Source organism: Copadichromis virginalis, linkage group LG6, assembly GCF_057382275.1.
Source record: "Copadichromis virginalis isolate Kocher_CV1m ecotype Utaka linkage group LG6, C_Virginalis_male_GT1.1, whole genome shotgun sequence".
NCBI classification, from domain to species: Eukaryota; Metazoa; Chordata; class Actinopteri; order Cichliformes; family Cichlidae; genus Copadichromis; species Copadichromis virginalis.
In genome coordinates this window covers 24,687,993-24,705,361 of record NC_140623.1, presented here as the reverse complement: position 1 = coordinate 24,705,361, position 17,369 = coordinate 24,687,993, and the positions used below count along the sequence as shown (strand labels likewise).

At 42.1% G+C, this 17,369-nt stretch overlaps 1 protein-coding gene across 1 annotated transcript in view; it reads right to left on the bottom strand.

Moving 5' to 3' along the window:
• The window catches only part of pax5 (paired box 5), a 56,728-nt gene that overhangs the window by 13,178 nt on the left and 26,181 nt on the right, over positions 1-17,369 (bottom strand). Inside the window, exons 6-7 of the mRNA XM_085459399.1 lie at positions 13,370-13,554; positions 5,613-5,745 (exon numbers count right to left, since the gene is read on the bottom strand). Of these exons, the coding sequence (XP_085315525.1) occupies positions 5,613-5,745; positions 13,370-13,554 (318 nt within the window). The remainder of the gene's footprint in view (positions 1-5,612; positions 5,746-13,369; positions 13,555-17,369) is intronic.

The following is a 17,369-nucleotide window of genomic DNA, read 5'->3' as shown; positions in this document are numbered from 1 at the left end:
GACCACTCATCACACACACACATATATATATATATATATATATATATATATATATATATATATATATATATATATATATATATATATATGTATATACAGTTACAAGTACTTGGGGATCCCGCAGGCGAATGGGAACCATGAAGAGGCCGCTAGAAAAGCTGCAACCACCAAGTACCTGCAGAGGGTCAGGCAAGTCCTGAGGAGTCAGCTGAATGGTAAGAACAAGATCCGGGCCATCAACACGTACGCCCTGCCCGTGATCAGGTACCCTGCTGGGGTAATAGGCTGGCCAAAGGAGGAGATAGAAGCCACTGACATAAAGACAAGAAAGCTCCTTACCATGCATGGAGGGTTTCACCCCAAGTCCAGCACCCTGAGGCTGTACGCTAAGCGGAAGGAAGGAGGCCGGGGACTGGTGAGTGTCAGCACCACAGTCCAGGATGAGACAAGGAACATCCAAGGATACATTGGGAAGATGGCCCCAACTGACCGAGTGCTCAGTGAATACCTCAGGCAGCAGAAACCCAAGAAAGAGGAGGGAGACGAGGAACCATCATGGAAGGACAGGCCCCTGCACGGTATGTACCACCGGCAATAGAGGAGGTGGCTGATATCCAGAAATCCTACCAGTGGCTGGACAAAGCTGGACTGAAAGACAGCACAGAGGCACTAATCATGGCAGCACAAGAACAAGCTCTGAGCACAAGATCCATAGAGGCTGGGGTCTATCACACCAGGCAAGACCCCAGGTGCAAGCTGTGTAAAGATGCCCCAGAGACAATCCAGCACATAACAGCAGGGTGCAAGATGCTAGCAGGCAAGGCATACATGGAACGCCATAACCAAGTGGCCGGCATAGTGTACAGGAACATCTGTGCCGAGTATAACCTGGAAGTCCCGAGGTCAAAATGGGAGATGCCCCCAAGGGTGGTGGAGAATGACCGAGCTAAGATCCTGTGGGACTTCCAGATACAGACGGACAAAATGGTGGTGGCTAACCAACCGGACATAGTGGTGGTAGACAAACAGAAGAAGACGGCCGTAGTGATCGATGTAGCGGTTCCGAATGACAGCAATATCAGGAAGAAGGAACACGAGAAGCTGGAGAAATACCAAGGGCTCAGAGAAGAGCTCGAGAGGATGTGGAGGGTGAAGGTAACGGTGGTCCCCGTGGTAATCGGAGCACTAGGTGCGGTGACTCCCAAGCTAGGCGAGTGGCTCCAGCAGATCCCGGGAACAACATCGGAGATCTCTGTCCAGAAGAGCGCAGTCCTGGGAACAGCTAAGATACTGCGCAGGACCCTCAAGCTCCCAGGCCTCTGGTAGAGGACCCGAGCTTGAAGGATAAACCGCCCGCAGGGGCGTGCTGGGTGTTTGGTTTATATATATATATATATATATATATATATATATATATATATATATAAAAATTGAGATTTAAAGGAAAATTGATTAAAACCAAACTGCAAAATCTTTCTCACAGTGATGAGTGATTTCAATTAATATCACTTAATGAAAAGGGTAAGCAGTGTTTTTATTTTACTAAATCCTGCAGGAGCAGGGCATCCTTTTTTCCTTTTGTTTCCTCCAGTCTTGTTTTCCATCTCCTGGCATCTATTAATTTACCAACTTCCCCCGTCTCTCGTTACCTGAATCTCCCCTTCCTTGCTTTGTCTGTCACTTGGTGGATAGGATATATAACTGCATTAGACTACATGACAGTGTGTCGACCCAAATAATTTCTCTATGTTTGCGCGCAGTAGACACTGGAAGTGCGTGGAGAGGGTGCCCTCCATTCATCATCATCATATACACACACTCAACCACACACACATGCATCAATACCCTCCTCCTGCCCCCTGCACACACACATTTATCATCATCATAAACAGCTCGGATGCTAACACCATCAATCCCATTCACTTCCCTTCCACTTAACCACCACTAACTAAGTGAGGAGGAGGAGGAGGAAGAGGAGGAAAGGGGAACAAGGTGGGAGAGGAAAATACAGAATATAAAAAACAAGAAGAACAGAAATAGCAAAAAGCAAAAAAGAGCAAACAGGTACGAGAATAAGAGAGGAGGGATATGTGCTAGAAGGTCAACAGCTGTAGTAGATAAATATTTGTTTTCATGAGACAGTGAGTGAAATGGTTTGGACATATGACCGGGAGGGTTAGTTGATATATTAGAAAAAGGATGTTGAAAAAGGAGCTGCCAGGCAGAAGGAAAAGAGGAAGATGAGGCAAGGTGGTTGACATGCAGAGGGTTGGTGTGGCACAGGTGGAAGCTAGGGACAGGGTGAGATGGGGACAGATGAATGGCTGTGGTGACACCTAAAGAAGAAATTGTTGAGTAAAAACAATATCACAGTATTAGTTTTCTCCATCTCCCGTATAAGTAACCATCCTGCACTCAAAAGTATTTTAAAGAAAGTATTAAAAGCTTAATTCAGTCATCCGGTATGGCAACCTGGATTTATAATGTCACAATCTACTATTTTATTTATATTTTATTTAGTATTTTATAAACTGCCTGTACATTATATTTGTTTGAAATTTATGGTTCATACATTGAATAAAGACTCAAGAACATAGACTGTACAGTAAAGATGGACACAGGAGATTGGCATGAAGTGTAGCCAATGCTGAAATGCTTTAAACTAGCAGTACCGATAATGACCAGCAGAGGGCAACTCCTCAGGTCTGATTGTGTAGAAGTGTGTAGAAGAAAAACATCCCATCGTTCAGTTTATTTATTACTTTTTTAAATGTTTTCCTCACAAGCTTCAATTTTTGATAGTATTTTTCGATACAGCATGATGAAATAAATTATGATCTATTCAGAGTACAATAACCAATAAGCAGGATGTGCTTTAGGGATTTGCTACTCTTGAATTAACAATTCAAAACAATGTAGACCTGCAGTGTGGTTTTTCAGTCAGATCTATGCCTTGCTTCTTTATGAGTTACACAAATACACATCTGGTCAGTTTTGTGTTGTTTTTTGTGTGTGTTTTTTTGTTTGTTTAGTAAGTTGTTGTTTATCCTATTTAATATCACACTGAATAACCCCTAACCCTAATCAAGCTAGCAACTATTGTGAGCATTAGCTTAATAAAGGATCATTTTAAAAGACCAATAAAGAATATGAAACTGCAGAACAGCAGTCCACACACAAACAGGCAAATTCTAATGGCTAAGCCAATGTTACGTAAGTGGACAAATCATTAATTGTAAAAGGTCCTGCTCTGGTCAAACAAAATTCAGCCAGTAAAAGCAGCACACTTGTTTTAGTTTGAGTATCTTAGAAAAAGCGGAGCAGGAGACTGGCAGATGCATTAGTCTAATGTCTGCAGTGATGCAGAGCCTATAACAGGATGTTGTGGAGAAGAGAGTCGAGCGAAAAGCAAAGCTGTGGGTAGTCAATGAAAACTTGAGGATGGATGGATGGATGGATGGATGGATTTTATTGCAACCCATCAAATATTTGTTGAGCCATTTCACTCAACACTATTTAAAATATCTAGTTTCATAAATAAAAGGTCTGAGATCAAGGAAGTTGAATGGCTGGCAAACATTGTCATGTCTATGGATAATGTGGCCTCCAATTACATTTCAGCAAGTATACATAGATAAAAAATCCCAACTGTACATGTTCCCATGCTAGGGAAAGTGGACAAATGGAGCAATAAAAGAAAAACAGCATTTATGGTCCTTATCAGCAAAAAATGAACATCTTAAATCCTTTCATTTTTCTGTCCTCTTTACTTCCTATTTCCTTCTGCACCTCCCTCTCTACTTGTGTTTCTCCCTCACATATTGCTTCCCCACTCCAGCCTCTATCTGTCCCTCCCCGCCTCCTCTCTCCTGTCTCGTGTAGTAAAGTTTTTCTCTGTGTTTGACGCGACAGCGAGGCATTAGTGCAGACGGGCTACTCATCCGCTCAGGGTCAGTGCACAGGGCAAGGAGGAGAGGGAGGAGAGGCTGAGAGAGAGGAGAGATGGACTCTCTACAGCCCAACTTAGAGGGGGCAGACAGGGCCAGATCCTCTGAGGTGTGTATGCATGAGTGTGTATGTACACGAAAGTGCACACAGCGTATTTGTGCATATGTTTGCCAGTTGTATTGATGTATCTGTTCTCCACAGCTTTCCTGCAGAGGTCAACGAACAAGTACAAGTCTCCTCCACGCTCACTTGCAGCTACAGATGAACACACATCCTCTGCCTCTCTTACTCTCATACTGTCTGCCTATCTAACTCTCCCATTTCAGCCAGCCATCAAAGCAACACATGTCAAACCTGGAGGGATCAAGCGGGCACAGTGTGTGTCCCTTTGTGTGTTTTTGTGCTATAGTAGACTGGGTGAAGTTCAGGATAAAATAAAATGCCCTACAGATTTGGAAAGACCTTAGAATTGAGGGATGAGAGTGTGAGCGTTGCTCTACAGCATGTGTCCAGTGTATCACCACTTCAAGGATGCAATAACATTGCGTCAAACACACAGACGTCTGATCCCCTTAAGGGAGCTCTATTCTCAGGGAAAAAACAGGCAAGGAAATGTATGCATAATATTCAGAAGGTGTGTGTGTGTGTGTAACAGAATGTGTGTGTTTGCATGCATAAGCAGAAATGGACATTTTGATCTTGCTCTCTTTTGCTCATGCTCTCCGTGTCTCGCTCTTTCTCTCTTCCAACACGAGCAGGTAATATTCCTCAGTGGTTTCAGGCGGCAAAAACGAGCCCATTCCCAGATATCCCAAATTCCCAGCTCTATGATTCCCCTCATTACAGATGGGAGCGTCAAAGCCTTGTCCAAGTGCTCCCTGGTCTACTCTTAATTAACCACTGCCTCTCCCAGTGCCCCTAAATGGAAAAGGAGGAATAGATGAGGCTCTCACTTTTCATCCATCCTTCCACCTTTCTTTTCCTCCTTCCCTCTGAGTTTCCTTCCTCCTTTGAGATCCAAAGCGTTAAGCTCTTTAAGCCCTGACAATTTTGGAGCTCCTGCCACTGCTGAGGTAGACTTAAAAAGCCTTTACTTTACTCTCTGGGTGTGTGTGTGTGTTGTTTAAATACGACTGTCAGAGCTCCAGCTAAAGCTTGACTCTAAAGTATAAAACACCAGAGTTTTGTCTTCTGACTAAAATATTTTATGGAATTTTTATGTGTGAATTATGGGATTGTGCAGCAATAGGTTAGCAGTTTTAATCCTAAAACTAAACAAACCCAAGCAATCTTTTAATTCTCTCTTTAAAAACAACAACAAACATTCACATTTTTTTCGTGTAACCAAATAGGAGGGTAGTAATTATAAAAGAATTCAAAATCTCACTCTTCATAGTACACATGCACTACTTTTTTAGTCTCTTTCATACATTAAATATCCACAAAAGATCATTCCTCTAAAAGGCAAGAGCAACATGAAGAAAAGAAATGTGTACAGAAACTGATTGGAAACGGGTCATTACCAAGTGAAGCTGAGGTTGATAAAAATAACTGAGTACAAAACTTCATGGAAAATTAACATTTATATGAAAACCCTTTATTTAGTCATTTCAAAATGTCTCTCAGAGGTGAAGTTAAGATTATTAGCTAGGTGTAACTTTTACCTGGAACTAGTGAGTAGGACTGTGGACCAGAGACGCTGGCTCCTAACTCTGCCCCTGTGCCCGGATTGGCCAAACTGTTCTTCATCTCATCCAGTCCTCCTGCTAATGAAGCCATGGCTGAATAATCTGACGTCTGGAAGAAAGGAGGAAGTAAACAAAGGGTAAACTTATTAACAAAAATCGAAAACAACAAGTACATGTTATGAGGCTAGCTTGTTGTTAGATCTAACGCGGATGCAGTGTTTGTTACATCCTGCTACATTTTCAGCATGCTGCACTTTCCTCAGAGCAGAGAGCAAAAGCGCTTTAGAATGAACACAAACTCACAGACACACACAGACTCACACGCACATACAGAAACACACCTACAGCTGAGAGTTTATTGATCTGTTTACAAAGACAGGGATTTACTGTACAACCAAGTCCAACAGTCTATAACCACAGGATCAGCTTGCTCTTTCTCTTCATCCCTCACACACACAGGATACATAGACACGCGTATATATATCCACACATACGCGCTGGCATTACATAGACCACGGCTAACACAAAGCCTCTTGTCTCCCCAGATACCAACAACAATAAGAACTGTGATCATCTCAGCACACCTACACACGTTCTCCCAGTGGTGTTAACCCAGCATACACACACGCTGCAAAAACTTAAAAAGCACTCAGAGAAGGCTGAAGTGACAAAACAATATGTCACTGTCTGAATGTGCAGTTTCTTTAGAAACAAAATAATATTGAAGTTTAAAAAAAGGAAGGCTGAAAAGAAATAAAGAAACATGTGATAATGTGATCCAAACAAAAAAACACTGCAAAAAAACAAAACAAAACCCACAAGCACATGAAAGGAAATTAGCTTAACTAGCAAGACACACAAAAGAAGAAACCCAGAAAATACAACAGTATGCTCGTACAGTACACAAATGTCAAATAACTCACTGTCCACAACATGGGTTATGATCTTTGGATCATACGGACACAACTTTGAAAGAGGTCTTTAATAACCCAGCCTGGCTGAAAGGCAGTGAGATGGGTGGATAATGGAAACTGTCCGCTAACCTGTGTTTGACCCCAGCACAGAGTCACGACCCATCCATCCTCATTTCTCTACTAGACAAGTGTGTGTGTAATTATGTGTGGTCCAGACATTACTCATCATGCAGGGACTTAAATCACTGTACACAGTGACTTACTGGGGACTTACCTCTTATTGGGACAAAATCCCCGTCATGCAAATGATTACATTTTAAGGTGAATATATGTCTTTTTTGTAGTGTTGGGCAGGTAGGTAAAGGTTAAAGTCATGTATTGACCTCTGAAGTCAGAGATACGCACATTGCCGTGTGTGCAATAATAATATTAATAATAATAATAATGATAATAATAATAATAATAACGAAGGCTGTGCAGAAATTGACACTTTAAAAAAAAAAAAGGTTGGCTCTCAGCATCAGGGAGTTTAAGCTCATCTGTTCCTTAAAACGCAGAAAAGGAAGTAACATCATAAGTAAGTCAGTGCAGAAAAGAGGTGCACTAGAAATAAAAATGTGGGGCTTACAATAAAATATTTAAGTCCATTCCTTGGTGACTTTGAGACAAGTGATCATATAAATAAACCTTGTATTACAGCAACAAGCAAATGCAAGCAAAGCATACAGGCAAACACCATTCATTACTCTGTGGCCACAATTAAGACTGTGTGGAGTAGTACATTCAGTCGTTTGCTCATTAAATCTGTCTGTTGTGTTAATTGACTACTGCGAGGTAAGCTTTAGCTCTTTTTTTAGGTAAGAGTTCATGTCACATGAATGTTTCTGCAGCAGCGTTTTTAACCAGAAAGCCATAATGACTGAGCTAACTAAACTGCTCTCAGTCAGCTTCAATTAATTTGTGTATGTACTAAACAACCCTACTCACAGTATTGGAAAAGAGACACATATTCATCCGGAGTTCGGCAATTAAATATAAGCATATAGTGTATGATTATTGAGGGGTGGCTTAAAAAAAGCTTAGTAAGTTGGTCATTAAATTCTCCTCCTGACTGCATTTTGAAGCACACTCGACCAACACACTGAACCTCAAGCTGTTCCCACTGTACGAGTAAATAAAACTGAGCAAATGAAATATTGCACTTTATCGCATGAAATTCCTTCTGTAGCTTTTCCTCCCATTCAGTTACTACTGACCTGTGTGTGTGTGTGTGTGTGTGTGTGTGTGTGTGTGTGTGTGTGTGTGTGTGTGTGTGTGTGTACACTAATGACACCAATCAGAATTTCCTTTAGGTGATGAGGTGAGAGTTTTGCACTGACCCTTTTAATGCGTCTGCATCTGTGTGTGGAGGTGTACGTGTAGGCGTGTGTTTGTGCTCACTGACCTCTTAAACACCCCTGTGCTCGTCAACACACAACACAACCACTGGACTGTGACCTGCCAAATAAGAGCTTACGCAGTACACTACACACATCCTCCCTCACTCTCTCTCTCTCTCTCTTTGGACTTCAGACACACTTTTAAGCTCTCTTTTCTCTCGCACATCAAACACATCACACACATCACACCTGTAGTTTCTTCATCCAATCATATGAGCTATCACTGCTCAGCCGCCCTCCCCCCCTTTCTCTTGGCCGCTCTCTGTCTTATTATAATGGTGTCTAATGTGTCCATGTATCCGTGTGTAGATGGGGGCCAGGCAGCAGCAGCACCAGAGAAGAAGGGGTCTGCCGTGGTAATTGGCCATGATGAAGTTTGGCCAGTGGGGTGACAGGCCCGCTAAGGAAGATGGATCATTCTCATTCGCCCCCGTAAATGTTGTCAATTCCACCGCTCATACAGCGCCATCAGCCCTCATCAAAGAGGAGGGACGCAGCTGCCGGGCCATGGAGGGGTTGGGGTTTGGGGTTGGCGATGCTGATGGGGAGGGGTTGTTCGGGGCAAGATGGGAGGAAGCAAGTAAAGGTGGCAGGAGGGGGACCTGGCAGATATAAAGGGTCGCTATAAAGAAATAATAAGGAATAAGGAGGAGACAGGAAATGGGGCTGAGATGGAGGGAAATGTTAATCGATTGATAAATTAGTGGGATAGAGAAAAGAATGTAGAGCAGGGCACTCAGCAGCAGCAGCATCCCACCAATATATGGTAATACTGAGAACTTGGTCATTTTTAGTTTTTCTTCTGTGACCAATGAGTTAAAGGATTTGAAGTTAACTAACTCACAAACTTTACATTGCTTTGAATCCTAAGTCTTCACATTCTTGGATCTGTCACCCAAAGTGGACTCCCAGGATCAAATTTCACTTCATTACTCCACTAAAGTTACACATCATGGACGGCACTCACTGTTTTCAGCGTTTTGTTTTCATTTTATATAAATGCAGCATGTTTTTTAGGGTATAACATACACAATTTCTCATTGGTTGATTATTGCTGTCTGCTTCGATGCATTTTCTCCTTTCTTGTTTCGTTAACTCTGTCCTCTAAAGGGTTAGCAGATAGCAGTCCTTTATCATAACACTTTAACTCTTTAAAAGCAGCTGCACTAAGTTTTAATCTCACTCGTTCTATCACTGTGTCTCTTCCACGCAGCAGCTTGGTCTGCTGAGTCAGAAATGGGACAGATGTGCCCAACCCAGCCAGAGACACACGCATAAACACAAACAAGCACACAAATACACACACAGACCGGCCCTTCTGTACCATTTGCATAATAGTATTTCCTATTTTCACCACTTCCAAAATAGCTCGTGATTTCTCCATCTCCTACTCTCTCTCTCCCATTCGTCACATTGGCTTGAGTGCTCCTGATGGAAAATTGCTTGACTATAAACAAATACAATTCCCTGAGTGGCCCACAGACTGAGACAGGGATTGTGGGGAAGGAATTTATCTGTGCTCAAACTGAGCGTGGCAGCAAGGGGAGGATACTCATTTCCAAACAGCTCCTTATGAGTCACGGGGCCGCTGTAGGCCACATGAGAGGAAGTTTTTACATATTTTATACTTAATTAATTTATCTAAGTTTTGCAGTTGTTTACTGTTATACTTCTTGTATGCATGATTTAAAAAAAAAACGTTTAGTGTAGTGATTACACAATGACGCAAAGTCTGCTGGGGTTTTTTTTTTTTTTTTGAAATTTGAGCAGCATGGTTGATGCGTCTGATCACACTTAAATAGTTTCAGTGTTAATAAAAAAATGTTGTGGCTTTGTGCATCTAAATCCAATCTTCACCTGAAAGCTACTTTTAACTGCGTCCAGACGCCCTTTCTGTTACAACCCCACAGAGATTTGTGTCTCCTCCTAGAAACAAAAAGTGTATCTTTTACTTTTCAGTTAAATGTGTGAACCACTACACTCTGGAGCCATCAAATTCAATCTCTAACTGCACTGTGAAATTTCCTACAGGATACTTTAATAAGCTCATGCTATAAAGCGATGAATTTAGCGTTATTTCTAGTTTCCCGACTACTTGTTTTCTCTTGATTTATTATTTGTTGTGTGGGGAAAACATTCTGCGGTCAATGATGAGACGAACTAGCTGAAATGACCTGAGATGCATTCTTCATTTTTGTGTTTAGTGCAGCAGTAAAGAGTAGACAGGAAAGAGGGGAAGACACAAAGGGTCAAGGGGCAGATTCAAACCCGGGCCGCTGCATTTCAGCCACAGGGCATCTGAGCCAAACTGGAGCCCAAGATAGAAATCCTTTTAAGTAAAGAAAAAAAATCTATAATATCAGTCTCATTTTTCTCCGTCCACATCTCAGTGTAAACTGCTTGGTACTGGGGTGGGCGTTTGGACCCAGGGCAGCACGGATGGGCGGGGGTGCTTGTCAGCCCTGCTGATTTATCACCTGGGTAATAGAAAGTGATTGAAGGGAAATTCAAATGAACTGTCTCTGACAGGCACACATGCAGACACACATACGAGCACGCACACATAAATTAATAGCGGGGCTTAATAGACTACAGGGTGAAGTGGAACAAGAGCAGGAGAGGCAGATGAGATAAAAGCAGGGCTTGTTAGGAAAGAAAGATAAAGAAAAAGGTCTGAAATAAACAGGATAGACGAGTAACTACTGCTGACAGATAAAATAAGATTTGCTTGCGAGCGGTATTGCTTTTGGTCTCTTCAAGTGGGACGAAGGAAGACAAAATAATGAGTAAGCCTCATGTTTTAGTGCAAGAAAGCTAAAAAATAATGAGGAGCTTGACGTAACCACTGAGATTACAGTTTATTAGTATAACACCTGAATCTGAGCCTCTTGCTCTTCTGTCTTTACTTTGGTTTTCACAGTTTTGGACACGTCTTTGTCCGATGCACACACACTGACACGCGTTTCGTAAAAGACGACCCCATACAAAACATCACCAGCAGGGACAAATCTGTCAGGAATGTCAGTCGCAAGGCAGGGTGACCCCCCTTGACCATAACCCCACCAATAGTGGTTACTGTGCACACTCACGCACACGTGTACACACACCTCAGCCCACATACCAAAGAGCCTAAGCTGTGGCTGTCAGCGTTAAGGCTAAGAGTGTCAATCATTCCCAGTGGGAAAAAGGGGGTTAGCAGAGGTGGAGGACTAGATAGTCATGTAGATTTGTGTGTGTGTGTTTGTGTGCATGTGGTTGTGATTGCTTGGGTCTCTTTGTAATGCACTTCTTGAAGCCAGTTTGACCCCAGTTTGATTCCCCTATCCCAGACACCGACCCCAGTGGCTTGACCAGGCTCAGACAGGACACTGACCTATGAATCATGGGTATTATAGTCTTGAGTCCCAGTCTATAGAGCTACTACAGCCAATCCCTGTCGACCTCTCGCCCTGTGCCACTCAAGTCCCCATGTCGGTCAGAGGAAAGAGAATGGACTAAAAAGCCAAACTCTGCCCTGTAGGTCTAAGGCTGCAGCCTATTTATGCTTCCATATACTCCGACTACTCGGGAGTTTGCTTGTACTCTTGCCCTTGGCACTGACTGAATAAATAAACCAGAAGCAGTGTCAGCTTGAAAGCTCGCTGAAACAAAAATTTCATTTTGAAACATTGGCCAAATATTTCCTTAATATTGACCGTTGGGCTGCTGATTAGAAGGCATCTGAGAAAAGGTAGAGAGAATACAAATGCTAGCTTGTTGTCATTTTGTTATTCAGCATACCACTTACACCTGTCTATTCCACTCAGATTTACATTAATTTACTCCTGAGAAAGGGCGGGAGGTCAATTTAGATGCAACATTAGGACACACAGACACACCCTTTCTCGCTCTCGGTTTTCTTGTCTCGTTTTTTCTCTTTTTCTCTCACATGCAAACGATCACACGCATACGCACATTCCCAAGACGCATCAGCATGCGGACAGCGGCACTGCCGTCCCACCAAGCAGCAGGAAGTGAGGTCATAATGAGAGTCGGGTCAATATGTTCATTAACCCCTGTAGTGTGTCTACATTATAGGAACATCAATAGAGCAGGTCTGACTCATCACAGTGTCTATCAGACCAAAGAAACTCACAGCGGTTTGTCAAGCCAACAGTGAAAACACGACTTGATGCTGACACTTTGAGAGCTCACAGCAACATGAAAGAATTGGGGAAAAGACAGGATGAGTGAAGCGCTTGGATAGAGAGAGAGCTTTTTAAAATGGGATTATTTGTTGTGCAATGTGACAGCAGTCAGCAACATTGACATGGCATGGCAAGGCATAGCAGGCAGGCTTTTTTTTTCTAAAAACAGAGACAAATATTTTATACGACAGTCAGATAAACCTTAAATGTTAACTGATAAACTACAAACTAATCTGGCTTCTGTACTATGTAAATCCCAAAATAGTCCATTACATTTTAAGCTTTCCTGCCTTACATTTTTTTCACTATCAGCAACAAAAAAAAAAAAAAGAAATTTGCACCTGTGTCCACTGGAAAACCCAAATAACTGTCATATTGGTGGCAGTTTGAAACTCCTGCACACTGTCTCTTTAAACGATGTGACTTGTGCCATTCAACAGTTTTGCTCTTATTGATGGAAAGACCAAAAACAACAATGTGTTAGTCTAGCGCTGTTTGCTTTAATTTTGTTTGCATGTGTGGCACGCAACCGTTGAGCATTAGTTCTTGGATGTTTTTATTTGGAGATTCCAGGTTGGTGAAAGTAGGCCGTCTTCTAATCAAAACATATACCCTGGTGTAAAAAAAAGCGTATGCTTTTTTATATTCTGCTTATTTTTTGTCAGAGATTGTAAATAAAAAAAACACACGTTCTGAAAAGGATGAGAGGCCCTTTAACCTCTGTGCTGCAGTTACACCTACATCCCAGGTAGGCCCATGTATTATTTTCTTGACTATAACCAGAGGTTGTGAAGGGCCACGGTTAGCGGGATAAAAAAATGTATGTCTTTGAACGAGGACAAAGCACTTGTTAGGGGGGAAACATATTTGTTGCTTTGGATCTTTTCATGGTCTTGTAAACAGTAAGAAAAAAAATGTCTGAACTCAGCGAAAAAAGACTTACAGTATAGGATGGCTGAATGGCTGTTGTGCTGTGACAGTGACTTGAAGTACACTGCTGTGTCTGGTGGCCGTGAGGTGATAACACAGGAACCGCCACTTCTGCTTTAGTCAGCTCCTGTTTGTTTTTCATGAGCGGTTATCTCCTGTCACAGCCCCTATTTTTCATTAGCCCACAACTACATTCTTGTTGACTCCTAACCTCTTCCCAACCTCAGCCTCAGCCCAGAGCCTGCACGATGCCTCGCCCTTACCTTGCCAGAATCAGGGCTCACATAGAGGTCAGAGCTGGACTGGATTGGACAGGATGGCTGTCTGTCAAAGAGGCGGTCCAATACCTCGATCTGCTGTGGCGAGAATAGCTCCCCTCTCATCTGCTTCCTGAGGAAGTCCCGCCCACTGTGGCCGTGTCCATTGGCCAGCGGTGACTCCTGCAAACCTGCACAGAGAGGACAGGTGAAAGGAGAGGGGTTAGACAGGCTGTAAATGCAGAATTTTTAAGAGAGGAATGATAACTGAAAGGGAGAGGAAATGAGCAAGATAAAAGGAAGCTTTTGCGAGTCTGGAGGGAAAACCCAGACAGACAGCGATAGAGGAATGAAGGGAGTAGTGAAAGCGTGTGTTGACAATATAAATCACTAAGACAGATGTGGAGAAAGAAGTTAGTGGACTCAAATGAACTCCAGTGAACTGATTTAAGACTGAGCGACTTCATAGATTGTGGAGGCTCAGAGAAAATGGTATACAAATGCAATCCATTACCAAGCATACGCTGTCTCTCCTTCTTGATCTCTAAAAAGTACACTCACTCTTCTCATATATACACACTTGTCCGTCCCCTCTCGTCGTATCACACATACACACACATCCACACAAATATATATTGCCACGGTATCAGTATTAGACTGTGAGCTCTCGTATCCTGCAGTTATTGCAAGGCTGAGGGACTGAACGAGACAATTATAAGAACTCTGAAGAGTCGCGGCCCACAAATGATTAGAGAAGAGAGAACGAGAGAAAAAGATAAAGAGAAAAAGGGGATGAGGGTGAAAATCCCCACTATAGAGCCAATTCAGCGTTCCAAACCACTCCTGAGAGCCTATTTTAGTCCTGGGGGTCACTGTGTGTTTAGTGTGTGTATGTGCGTGAATGTGTGTCCAGGGTAGTGATATGACAGACAGGTGGAGAGGGGGGAGGGGGCTTCAAATATATATATATATATATATATATATATATATATATATATATATATATATATATATATATATATATTTTTTTTTTTTTTTTTTTTCCCATTTGGAGTGAAAATACAGATTCATTTGCACCAGACTAGTTCTAATAAATAAAAAAACTGAAGAAAGAAAGAAAAAAATGTCTGTCTAACCATATTTAACCTCAAGGGATGCTTCCTGTTTTGAAATTCTGTAGTTGTGGATAACTTTTAATACCACTACATGTAGTTACTGAGACCTGTGCTACTGCAGGGGAGACTATATTCTTTTTATAAAGGTTTGAGTGTTTGTTAAAATGTAGTATTTCAGATTTAATGACTTCAAAACTACAGAAGTGAGTTTTGCTAATCTGATTGTATAAGTCAGTGAGAATTTTAAATTACTTCTTCTTTCATTTATGAGCAGGAAACATTTTTCCTAATGACTTTGTGGTCTTATTTACTAGTTTTCAAGTTTTAATTGTATTCATTTTGTTAAATAGTTGTTACCCATCTGTATAAAATAGATGATAAATCAGAGTATAATTCACTTTGTCATAAAGAAGTAACTGAGGTTTCAACTAAGGACTGAGCTGAGACAGTGTAGTAATCTATAAGAATGACAGGTTTCCTCTTTAACATAGTTTTACTTAATCTTATTCATTCTTTATTTGTTCTAGTCACATTCCTAAAAACATAATCTAAAAAAGGTTTTACGACATAAGCAAGAATTACTGGTTTAAAGCAAAGATGCAATGGGTTTTAAGTAAGTAAGTTTAGCTAGATTACATTGAGGAAAATAAGGTGTTTTGTGAGTATACCTGAGGAGTCAGAATTAATTGATCCTTTGTACAAGATAAGAGGATTATGTAAGTGTACATTTTACATCCACAGTAGCCTAATAAGGAAACTGACAGTTTGTTTGTTTGTTTGTTTTTTCACTTTTTCCGTTGTTTTGGTTCATTATTTAAGTGATCTCTGTGCACATCCAAGAGTGACAGGCAGAACAAAGACTATGTTAAAACATTTGGTAGATTGGCATATGGCACTGTGACGATATAGAGGTTAGCACTTCTCCTCTAAGCAGGAGGTTCTGGGTTTGAAGTTGTTTGTGGGCTGTGGCCTTTCTGTGTGAAGTTTGTGTGATCGCAATGTGGCTGGATGGATTTTTTCCAATAGTCTAAAAAGTTTCAGGTTAAACTGGCTATAGGTGTGAGTGCAAATGCACCAGGTTAGACTGAAAACCTTTCCTGGATGGATGGATGGATGGATGGATGGATGGATGGATTACAGTCCCAGAGTTGTATAACGGTACCAAAGCTGGTTGCAAAATGTTTGCTTACAGTTTGATGTGTGTTAGCTAAATTTCAAAAGTTGATAAAAAGGATCAGTCTTGGCACAACCTGTGGCTTTGGATCAATTCAAAGACTTCTAGCAAACCTTTAAATCTTCAGACAGTATCCTACAGTGCTGTGTCACACACTAAACCTCCCTCTACATCTTCAGTACACAAAACCCTCTCTCACAAACAGAGGTTTGATCATAATCTCTCTCTCTCTCTCTCTCTCTCTCTCTCTCTCACACACACACACACACACACACACACACACACACACACACACACACTCATATACAGATGCTGGGAGTAGTGTGTGTATGGTCCAGGTCTCCGGTGACAGACCAATCAGGGTGGGAGATAAAGCCAGTATGATGCTTTAGCCTGGTAACCCAAGGCAACCCATTTAATCCCACCGGCCAGTCCCCATGATGGAATTCAATTGATCAATCATGTAGCTCTGATGGCACCATTTCAGCCAGCTTATTGCTTTCTGCTTTCTCTCTGTTGCACACACAAACTCTCTCATATGTGCGCAGACACACACACACACACACAAATGCACCCTGAAAGACTGACCTGTGTCTGTCATGGTGGAGCATCCACAAAGAACCAGAGAAAGACAGAACAGGGGAGATGACAGAACCTGCTGTAATCGAGCAGTAAGAACAAAGCTTTTACTTATGATAATCAATATTGTTCATTCATCTGTATGAAGTTGTGTGTGTGTGTGTGTGTGTGTGTGTGTGTGTGTGTGTGTGTGTGTGTGTGTGTGTGTGTGTGTGTGTGTGTGTCTGTCTGTCTGTCTGTCTTGAGGTGTGCATGCATGGGCCTTGGTATGGATGTGATTGAGGCTGTGAGTGTGGGTGGGTGGGTAGCTTGATATCCGGCTGGTCTCATTGTATCCATGGATGGGTAAAGAAACTCATTGCCGTGACGGGTTAAATCCTATTCACTGTTGGATGCGCGCACACACGCACACACACACACAAACACACACACACACACACACACAGCTGCCTCTATCTCTGTGATTCAGTCTCAGAAGGGAAGCGCTTCTCTTCCCTCTTTTTCAGAGCAGAACAAAACAAACAATGAGCCCTTATTGTTCTCTCCTTTCTGCCTTTTTCCTCTCTCTTCCGCCTTCTCTGTCTGTCTCTCTCTTTCTCCCTCCCTCCTGCCTCTCTTGCTCTCTCTCCATCACAGTCGTCTTCCATAACAGCCTGCTGCTGCCATTTTTCCCAAGAATCCAGAAGCAGTTGAATTATTAAATCCAAATACCCTAAAGAATTAGATGAGTTGTCAGTTATTTGTCTGTTTTCCTGCCTGCTTATACATGCATGTCTGCAGAGGTTAGAACACCACCAGTGTGCTCCTTTTTGCTCTTGACATAGATAATCATGCTGATAGCCTAAGTGTCACAAGTCTGACCTCACAGCCCCAGCTCTTCCCTGCATGTGTGTGTGTAATGATTTTTTTTTGTCTGTGAGAGTGTGTATGTGCCTGATCCAAACTCTAGAGATCAAAGTTTTTGTAAGCCGGGAGGAGCTACGCGCGAAGGGCGACGATCCCCTCCCTCCACCCTGCATCTCTTGCTCACTCCCAGCATCTTTTATTTTGTAAGCTGCCTCATGTCACAGTGGATGCACAAGGGGGTGAGAGGTCAATCTGGCATTCTGGGTAAATGCCATTGAAACTATTTGTTGTT